Source organism: Dysidea avara, chromosome 14 (genome assembly GCF_963678975.1).
Source record: "Dysidea avara chromosome 14, odDysAvar1.4, whole genome shotgun sequence".
NCBI lineage: Eukaryota > Metazoa > Porifera > Demospongiae > Dictyoceratida > Dysideidae > Dysidea > Dysidea avara.
The window spans coordinates 4,799,353-4,810,409 of record NC_089285.1 but is presented as its reverse complement, the minus strand read 5'-3'; the positions used below and the strand labels follow the sequence as shown (position 1 = coordinate 4,810,409).

The 11,057-nt window shown below is 37.3% G+C and overlaps 1 protein-coding gene across 1 annotated transcript; it reads left to right on the top strand.

Moving 5' to 3' along the window:
• Positions 1-845: 845 nt before the first annotated feature.
• Positions 846-2,315, top strand: LOC136244355 (uncharacterized). The gene is made up of 9 exons (XM_066035928.1): positions 846-909; positions 959-1,112; positions 1,160-1,230; positions 1,290-1,394; positions 1,493-1,592; positions 1,641-1,911; positions 1,968-2,029; positions 2,078-2,140; positions 2,197-2,315. Exons 2-7 carry the CDS (start codon positions 1,015-1,017, stop codon positions 1,989-1,991), a joined length of 669 nt encoding a protein of 222 aa, XP_065892000.1. The 5' UTR covers positions 846-909; positions 959-1,014; the 3' UTR covers positions 1,992-2,029; positions 2,078-2,140; positions 2,197-2,315.
• Positions 2,316-11,057: the final 8,742 nt, after the last annotated feature.

The following is an 11,057-nucleotide window of genomic DNA, read 5'->3' as shown; positions in this document are numbered from 1 at the left end:
CTGAATCCTGGGTTGGTGATTAAGAAGCCATACAAGATCAAAGGCTTTAAACATGATGTTCATGATGCATTTATTCGTAAGCTCATGTTACGGGCGCGCACTTAATTGTCGAAAATATGGCGTCCAGTGCAGCGTTAGTGAGTGCGGAGCGAAACCCTCTTGGAAAGAGGTTAAACAGCCAAACAAAGTTTCTACTCATGAAGCTATGGAACTACTTCGAGCAAGAAGCGAACAAGTCTAAAGTTTCCGTCAATGTGAAGCAGAGAATCTCTAAGGCCACTGGTATTAAATATCTTTGCAGCTGGGTTTGGTATTGATTTCGCCACGTAGGGATTTCAGAATCATCTATTGTAAGAGTGAGGATGGAGTACCGCAAGAAAGGCGAGTTTTCTACGCCAAGAAAAAGGTACAAAAGTAGTTTGCAGGAGGCTACTCTATTCATCTAATCGTCACTGCAGGTACAAACGTTCACGAATCTGAAAGAACATCACTTAGAAGGGTATTGAAGGATATGGGATTCAAGCATAGAACGGTTAATGACAAGAGGTTAGTATTGCACCAGTTTGTGTGTTTTTATTTTACTACACATACATGCAGGGTATACTATGAGCAACCCCGCATAGTCCATCAGCGTCATAAATATTTGAGACGAATGAGGCGCAACAGAACTGAAGGGAAACCAGTGGTGTACTTGGATGAGACTTGGGCCAATGCGCATGATGGAAAGTCCAGAGCCTGGATAGAGGCTGATAAGACTACTGGGGGGACTATAGGAGGAGTCAGGTTGGTTAAATAGCTTTCTAAAGTATGCTTGTTTAATATTAACCTAATTTATACATAGCAAACCATCAGGTAAAGGAGAGCGCCTTATTATCTTACATGCTGGAGGCAAAGATGGATGGGTTCCCGGTAATTTTCTATGATGTGAAGTATCCAGTAAACACAGTTGTTCTTTCAGGTTGTGATTGGGTTTTTAAAGCCAAGAAAGGATCTGCAGCTGATTACCATCAAGAAATGAATGCAGAGAATTTTGAAAGGTGGTTTAAAGAAAAGTTACTTCCAGCATTACCAGCCAATTGTCTGATTGTAATGGACAATGCCAGTTACCATAGGTAGGTATTAGATTTGTCAACTGTAAACATTACTGTGTTAACTGCAGTCGCCACTTGGAGGAGCAACCAAAGCAAAAGTGGCGAAAAGCACAGCTGAAAGAGTGGTTAAATAAGAAACGTAAGGCAGTGTGTATATACTGTCACTGTTTCAGTATGTGACTGTATGATGATTCACAGGTATAGCATATCCAGAAAGTTCACTGAAAAGAGATCTGTGGGAAATCATCAAACGAGCAAAAACTCCTCCAAGATATACTATAGATGAGATAGCTGGAAGTAAAGGTATGTTAAGTGAATACATTGTGGCTGACATTTTTCTGGTATGGCTTTTTTCTGGTATACTGTTGTGATCCCAGTTCTTTCGGCTAACATAATAATAGGCCATGAAGTAGTCAGACTACCAGTTGCACACTGTGAACTGAATCCTATTGAGATGGCCTGCAGTCAAGTGAAGGGACACGTAAAGCGGAACAACAAGAGGTATATCAACATTGTTATGGACATTGTTATAGTTTGGCATCTATTTAGGTTTACTTTGACTGAAATTAAGGAACTGGTTTATCAAGGATTTGAGGCTGTTACATCTGAGAGGTGGCAATCTTTGATAAAGCACGTTCAAGAAGAAGTCGAAGATCATTACTGGGAACAGGATGGACTTCATGAGGAACTTCTAGAACGATTCCTCATTCACGTCAGCAGTGATAGTAGCGATAGTGAAGATGGTGATGGTGGTATTAATGACTCCTCCACCACCAGCAACAGTGAGTCCGAGTCTTCGTCTGAGCCTACTTCATCTGATGTAAGATTGTTTGATATTTACAATACTAGTGTTACAACTTGTATGTTGTTCTCCAGGAGTCATCGGATGGCTGGGATTGAACTCTGCAAAGTACATGAAAAAAAACAACAGATGAAGTGTAAGTGCATGCACTTTCAAAGTTATTGTTACTTTATTATGCTTGCAGAAGGTGAACATACCAGACATTGTGTATATTGATCAGTGCAGGAGTGTTTAAAAGTCACTAAAGGTATTATAGGTCCAAATGCATACAAACAGTATTTCATTTAGTGAAACTTTCTGTAGAGTTCTGTGGGAATGTGACTTTGAGAACCAGGTGCTGATTTGAAATGCTTGTATGGCATGTGCACAAAGTGATGGGAAAAGGATTAAAATGACAAATTGACTAGATGGGAATAGGAGAGAATAAGCAAATGTGAAGTTAAAAACATGTTGTTTGCCTCACTTGCAGGTACACCTATGCTGGATAAAAGTACTTGAGCTGTTATAATTTGGGTTTTTACTCTTAATGGCTGAAAGAGGTTTTTCCACTGAAGATAAGTGGGCCACTTACCTTCTAAATACAATGCAACAGTGGCCCCAGCTCTTCTACTCACGCAACTCTGTTTTACACACACAAAAACTGTTTATTTTTCTTGCAAAAGTGTATTACAGCCTCTTACATAACAGATGGTGATATCATGCGTGTTGAGGGCGGGAGTGTGACGTCTGGCTTCGCCACAAACATGTGTCAACATGAATATCAAAGGGCCGCGCTTTAGAGGCTTCCCCATTGAAAATGTATGGAGAAACTTTGCAGTGCCATAACTAGAGTGTCTTACATTCGAATGAAGCGCTTTTAATATATTTTTAGCGGATTGAGAAGCGCTACGTATCGAGCAATACAGGAGGCCCGTGCGATGTAGCAATCGTAAGTTATTAATCGTTTTTGAGGGTTCAGCTCAACGCGAATGTACTATAGTTAAACACAATCACATACAGTAAAAGAAAAATAGTTAAATGTATTGACTATAATCTTACGTTAATGTTAACATATAATGACAACTATTTATGTAAACAAAAACACTATAGTAACATAATATCAACTTACCAACTGAATATCCAAATCACAATCATCATCATGTGTGTAGTTATACACAATCACATAAAGTAAAAGAAAAATAGTTAAATGTATTGGCTACAATCTTACGTTAATGTTAACATGTAACGACAACTATTTAGATAAACAAAAACACTATAGTAACACAACATCAACTTACTCCCTGAATATCCAAATCACAATCATCATCATGTGTGTAGTTATACACAATCACATAAAGTAAATGAAACATACTTAAATGTATTGGCTATACACTATAGTAACAGACTATCAACTTAAAAGTCACAAAATTTCAGTATGTTTTAATGCATTAGATTCTACATCTCGGTTAGCCCAGCAGTCTATGACTCGGCCAATGATACAACCACAGTATAAGACTCACTTGTGCTGGCCTAGACAACACGTGAGTGAACAGTTTGTATCAATGTTGACAGAAGGAGCATACAGCAAGGTTTCTCTTCAGAAATAAAAGTGGTTTCATGGGTATTTTGTTCAAAATTGAATTTCTAACAACCTTATAAATCTTTTTTGGCAAAAATCTAGACATGTACTAGAGGAGAAAGATCAAGCAGTTCACCTGTATCATAGTTTCAAACAGTACAGTAGTAATGTCTATTAGGGAATATGTTCTTCTGGCCAGAAATATCACCCAAAAACCAGCTCCACAGTACCTTCCTGGCACCTTGGCAGCATTGGTATAACCAACCAAAAGTGCTTTCAGTATGACCCTAAATGCTTCCAGTATATTGCTACATTTAAAAAAAATTATTCAATGAATTTTTCCACTGACTAACTGCCTTCCTGACTTCGGACAAGTGTAACTTGATAACATCATGGATTTACTTTTGTACTCCTTTGTGTCTCCTTTCTTTCACTGACTACCCAAAGTGTCAATTTTGTGATATCGTCTGATGGCCTCTCTATGTTTGCAAACAAAAACAGTCCGCACCTTCTGTGGTGAATGGATTGTTGCAGAAGAGGTTCTTCTACTGCTCTTCATTTGTAAAGCTGTGTAATGAACTGAAAATAAGCTTAATGGCCACTTCACATTTGCGTCAGTACTAGCAGGAAATTTTCAAACAATTCAAAAATAACAATGTATTTTTGGAACAGTTTTTTGTAATTTATCAGAAATAGCTAGCTAGAGGATCTATATTGTCCACATCTTAAAACTGCATGGAAATCAAATGAAAATATAGCTATAAACAAAGTTTAACTATATGTTTTCTACTTTATCAGTTAACTATAGGCACTGCCAGGGCAACTGGAATTAATGGTGAACATGATGTAAGCTATACTATGAGTGACACCATGAGTCTTGAGCTTGAGAAAATCTTTATCCTAGCTCGAGTGATATGATAGCAAATACGTATCTAGGAGGCTGAAAAATGCTAACTACTGAATCATGACTTCATCTGTAGGCCACTCAGTGGATTAAGACCATACAAACTCTGCCAAACAACATGTTTCATGCCAAGAGGTAGCTAGACGTAACTCTACCAAAGCCACAACGGTCTTTATATCAATAACTATGCTGAACAATCAAAGCAGCAAATTCTACTGTAGCTACGTGATCAACACAATCATTGCTAGCTTCCTTCAGTTAACTTTGTGAATCTTTCTATGTAGTTAATTATCTACGGTGCAAGGTACTCTAGAGGAACTGTTTCAAAAAATTTTTTAATCTCACAATCAATTTTGAACATTTAACCTTTCAAATTTTCCCGCTATACGGTAATTGATAGTTTAGGCATGCATCTGGACAAAAACATCAACTCAATTCTTTCTTTTGATGCAGTATGCGTGGGTTCATCTGTCATCATACATTATGATAGTACTGTATAGTAGGGACCACAAGGAGTGGCTGTGGCCCATGAAAAAACATCACCCAAAAACTAGCCTCACTTTTCCCTGATGAGGATGAGACAGTATTGGTTAGGTAAAACTAAGTCCAAGCAAGTCTTCAGATCAACTTGAACTGCTTTCAACAAGTTGCTACAGAATTTTTAATTAAATGAAATTTCTACTGACTGACTGACTGATGCCTTCAGAAAAGCATAACTCCATAACAGCAAAGGCTATGGGCTTGATATCTTTGCTATTCGACATCGCTTTACCCCAAGAGGTGTCTTTTGGCATACTGCAGTATGTACAATGCCTTCTTTATGGACTTACCAGTGTACTCCTTTGTGTCCCATTCATCTATGCTGACAGCAAAAGTGTCGATTGACAGTAGTACGTGATGGCTTCTCTTCGTAATGGACATCGTCTGTATTTTCATAGTGGCTATTTTGATTGCAGAGGTGCTTTTAAAACAGTTTTTGATTCAAACTGCTGTGTAACAGGTTGAACATAGCTGACAACAAAGCTTAATGGATACTTCAGTTTTCAGATGATAACTGATACAACTAGAGCGTGCTCATTTCTTTTTTTCTCTTTTTGATGCGGTATGTGTGGATTGCAGAGGTGCTTTTCGAACAGTTCTTGATTCGAAATGTGTGAAACAGGTCTAACATAGCTGACAACGAAGTGCAATGAATACTTCACTTTTCAGGCGATAATGATAGCTGGGGCACACAGTGCTATTTTTTTTGCGTTATGCGTGGGTTTACCAGTCATAATACTATTATTTTTTTAAAAAGGTAACAAACAAGTACACAAAAAAATTTGGTATTTTCAACTAGAGTAGGGACCATAGCACATCGATAAAAGGTACTGAAACAAGCTGGAGTAGAGCATGATATTAAATCACAGTAAAACAGTTATAAGTGTTACATCCCTACTACGCATTTCCATTATGGTATCTTGAACACAGTAGGGATATAACATTTCTTATTGTTTTACTGTGATTTAATATCATGCACTACTCTAGCTTGTTTCAGTACCTTTTATCAATGTGCTATGGTCCCTACTCTAGTTGAAAATACCAAATTTTTTTGCGTGTACTTGTAATTTTACAAATTAGGATTTCTAAGTTGGATTAGGGATCATAGAACATGACTCAATTAAGGATTAAATGTCCACTAGCTATAGTATATCTGGTGTCAGAGTAGGTGCGACCAGTGAGGTCACAGCCTTGCCACTAATAAAAAATACTTTTAAATTTGATGAAGCTAAACTAAATGTAGTTAACATGCAAAACTTGGCATTTATATAACGGTAACAATGGACAGAAACAACACTTTTTCTAACCTGTCTTTCACTCAGAACAGCTTCACTTTGACTTTGTCTGTATTAAGTACCTCTAAAAATAATTTACGTTATACTAGCTTGGCTTTGTTTCTCTGCTTTGGAAACATTCCTTACAGATTATCTCATAATTAGTAAACTCAAATGATATTTAAAATTATTATGGAAGTGCTTTTGGTCAGTCTCCAGTTCTATCATTAATTTTAAGCTTTCTCACACTGGCAGGTCCATAGTGGGATAGCATTCACAGAATAGAATAACACTTGTCAGGTAGCTAACTAGCATCTGGCACACGCTCAAAGAATGCCTCCAAATAGCATCTCAAAATGTGCAATTTTACTGAAGGCATGCCCACAGACTGAGCCTAACTACTTTACGTTTGGTTAAATATCACTACAGGTAGTGGTACGACTAGCAATAGAATGAAGAATTGACAGCAGTAGAATGAAGAATTGACAGCAAATAGTGTCCAGACCTCACAACTAGTGGAATAAAGCACTTTCTGCCTTCTTCACAATAGCCAGGTTCTTCGTATTCTTTGCAACCTCTCCAGTTGCAGCAGCCACCCCAGCACAGGAAGCGGAGAAAGAAATATGAGCAGGTTGAGTAGCGCTGCGTGTAAAGACATCGACATCAGCAGGACGACCAAGTTGACAATCAGGATGAAGTATATCTTCTGACTGGTACACATGTGGTAACAAACGGGCATGATGGTTCCACATATGCCTAACTGTAACATATAATCTGGATGACCAGATGTGCCTCAGTTCATCACAAGGAAAACTGGACAGCACCATTACGAAGCAATACATTACATAGTCACAATTTTTTCATGACATTGTTACACACTGAACTTGACAGGGGTAGCTATTAGGATTGTTTGCTGACGACAAAGCAAACCCATAGCTAACAGTAAGTTCTCTACACATTATAGATTCATGTGTGTAGGCCACCACACTGAAAAGCTCCAACTATGTTATGAAATGCATGGAATATCAAATCTGTTAGATGATTCCTCGATTACTTCAGGTTAGCATTTGTGTTTTGTTGTAAAGGAGATGTATACTGTACGTATATTAGAAACCTAAGCAATGGTTAGTATTTGGAAAATCTGTTGATCAGTCTCCTGTGCAAGGGGTTGGTTGAAATTTTGACATCGAACTTCCTAAGTTTAGGCCAATTCTCTGGAACTACAGAACATATTGATAAGCAGTAAAAGAAAGTTTCATTTTTTTACGCAAAAAGGCTTTTGTAATTTAGCATTTGCAGACTACTTTTTTACTGTCATGGTTTACTTACTAATATATCATTAGAGAGTTAATTTGAGAACACATATATTCATCCTGTTTTTGTTGTTTACATGTACATAGTCATTGATCTCACAAAAGTCTCTGCTGCCTGTTGGAATAATCAAGAAAATATACTATAGTTTGTACAAGTTGAGCTGCAGGGGTGTAGCCAGGAAGATTTGGAACGAGGTTCAAATTGGAAGTGGAATATGTGGGAAATTCCCAGAGTATTCCCCACAGCCAGTTTCTAGACAAAAATTATGCTCTGCCCGGTTGCCCTTAGGTAAAAACATTAAAATTAGCTCTGTCTGCATCAAAACCTACACTGCTATTTATGCAGCTTATGAATACTATAATCCTACTGTATTATTAATGAAACTAGCTAATCTTCACTTCCAGATAGCATAATGATTCCCAACTTAATCTTCTAGCACACCACACTTCTCCAGAATCCACTCCTGAGCTCCTTTTGTTGGCAAAGCATTATTCCAAGTACAACTTTAACATCACTTCTGGATTTCTTACAACTCGTCAGACTGGCATACTTGTACTGCATGTAATTGTGAGAATCGGTTGCATCAAAACTCTCAGCAATTCTCTATATTGTTATCCTGATTTGCTCTACTGTTTGTTACAGTACATGATAACACTGTTGTATTGTGGTAAAAAGGAGAATGGACTGAAAGCCAGTTAGTAATTAGCCCTTTATTGCAACTATTGTATTCTGTGGTGCTTGTTATTTAGAATTCACAAGCAAGATGGTGTCCAAATGAGATAGAGAAACTGACGGAACACCTCCAACAAAGGAAATATGTCAAACCAGTGTGTCACCTGTTCAAAGAATGCTACAAAAGAGCTAGAGCCTCGAATGTGAGGTTTGCAATCTTAAGGAACATCAAAATGTTATAAAATTAGAAGCTGTGTAACTTTGTGCAACCTGTTGGGTGGCTGGTAGCCATTTCAACTGAAATACTTTCAAATGGTCCAAACCATCACTGGAATGCCGTAGCCACCTGAACTGGCCTGAGCTGTCTACCCGCTGTCAGTACTTGTTTATGTTAACAGTACATGATATCTTACATGGACGTATTGCTCTGAAATTTAGTGATTATTTTTCTTTTACTTCAACATGTACAAGGTCACATTCACTCTCTATTTATTGCAAATCATCTTCAATTGACAGTTATATATACTCATTTTTTGTACATAAATATTATTTTCTCTGAAATAAGATTCATGACTCTATTTTATGCATATCCAATCGTAATCATCATCTATATTCATTTTTGAACACCTGATTTTTGTAGTTCTGTTTCATTTTATTGTTGTATTTTGTCTTGTATTGTTCTATTTGTGTGTGTTCGTATTGTCTTTTCTTTTTGTTCAGGTTGTATTCCTATAGGTATATGATCTTGTCTCATAACTAAATTGATAAAAATAAATAAATAATCAGGCGTGTACAGGTATCTCTGTAGAACAATTTGAAGTGCTGAGTAAAGTGCCATCACATTGTATCATGTTCTTTGGTTCTATTTTCCATCCAAAGGCATCATTAGCACTAAAATTCTTCAATAATTTCAGCAAAAGACAGGAATCACTTGAACAAAGGCTAAAACAACTTGAAGATGACTTCTAAATAACCTCCCCGAGCAAAGTGAATCTATGGTAATAGATTCATCTGCTAACATCCCTTGTAACGCTACTGACATTGCTGCTACAGTCACCTCAGTAATAAATGAAGAGAGAGAAAAATAAACAAAGGTTAAACATCACAGGTTTAAGGGAAAATTAGGAATTTTAAGTTCGATTAGAGATCATAGAAAACAAATTAGGGAAACAAGGGAGTCACCTACACCTGCAGATATACTAGTGAACATTTAAATGTAATTTATTGCAACGCAATAAATTGAAGTTAACATGCCTTGGTGTGGGTGTAGAATGGATACAGTGCAAATCTACGTACCATACCATAGTAAATGAAGCCAGCATCCTTTAGTGATAAACTAGCTTTTCGAGTAAAGTAATTAAATTTAGCAACACAGAATCCTTGAGTTGACTGTAAGGTCCATTAGAGAGGCATTGTATATTAGCAGTGCTAGCACCACAAACTGAAATCAACACTTGTTTCAGGTAAAAGTTGAATCAATCTTGTAGGATACATGAGACGTAATGATGTCATAATCATTCATTGTAATAAACTGGTTTAAAAGGTTTGAGATCACAAGATCATGCCATAGTGCATGGCGTGTTTGGGGACAGAAAAACAGTTTCAGCTGTAAATCCAATTATGCCATATCCACAATGCTTGTCTGCGTGGCTTGTGGAAAAGTTATTACACCCTACTCCAACAATTTTCTCAGTTGCCCTTTCCCCAAAGTACTTGTCTATAGATATCTGTATGAATGTCATTTGTGTTTTGTGCTGTTCTGTATAATTATGACAATGGTGCAATGTTGTGTGGTAGATATTATTTGCATGAGTGTTCTTTGTTTGGTGTTGTTGTGTACACTTTATGACTTTGTGGAAAATGTTATTGTGGTTAGAACTAGGAAAAAGTAGGCAATAGAGCTAGGTGTGGTGGAAGGGTGATGTGTATAGCTAGGAAAACATCATATAGTCATGTCTATTTTGTATGCACAAGTACTAAATACATGGTAGGTGGTGATTGCACCCCGGGGGTGTGCACTGCTCGAATATGCTGAGTGCACACTGCCCTGGAGTATTTCCATACCAATCAGCATGTTAATCCCAAATTCAGTCTTGGTCTTAAATGTTCACTAGTACATCTGCAGGTGTAGGTGACTCCAATGTTTCCCTACTTTTTTTTTCTACGATCCCTAATCAAACTTAAAATTCCTTAAACTTGTTTGCTTACTTTTTTTGTAACATTATTATGACTGGTGAACCCACGCATACCGCATCAAAAGAAAGGATGGCACCAGAATTAATGCTTTTGTCTGAACGTGCGTCCCAGCTATCAAATACTGCATGGACACGCTCATGTGAGGTGTACATTTTCATTGGAAAATCTTCGTTACAAGACAATTTTATTAAAACTATAGTGCATTTGAAAGTTTATGTATTCTAAATCTAACGGCGTGGCGATGCCCAGCGAACCCTGCTGATTTGGCTGGTAACAAAGCCAGAGTTTAAAGCGCCAATAAAATAAATTATGCAAAATCAGTTTTACTGAGGAAGGTAATACAGCGATCTCAGTGTAATGCAGTGAAGGGCCATTGTTTCATTATAGAAAATGTACACTGTACGTGACAAGTCTGGTGAAGTTGAATGCATCAAATCACGATTTATTAATTTCACCATGAATCCCAAGTGCCTTGAGAAAACAAAGTACCATAGCCTTGAAGCCTACGTGAAGGACGATCTGAATATTTAACGAACCCCAGTGAACTACATAGTTTTTTAGTTTAGTATTGCGACTGTGACATGTAGACATTTGTATATATTTCCTGTATGTATGTTTGTAAACATAAGTGTCTGTATGGTGTGCTTTAATAGAGAATACTGACTCACGTGATTGACCACGCTATATTCTACATGGTGTCAGAATA

Bases quoted from the DNA above. Each gene is read 5' to 3' on its own strand.
- LOC136244355 (XM_066035928.1), top strand. From the start codon at position 1,015: ATGAATGCAGAGAATTTTGAAAGGTGGTTTAAAGAAAAGTTACTTCCA. The intron at 1,395-1,492 runs GTATGTTAAGTG...ACATAATAATAG, and splicing joins TGAGATAGCTGGAAGTAAAG to GCCATGAAGTAGTCAGACTA. The intron at 1,912-1,967 runs GTAAGATTGTTT...GTTGTTCTCCAG, and splicing joins CTGAGCCTACTTCATCTGAT to GAGTCATCGGATGGCTGGGA.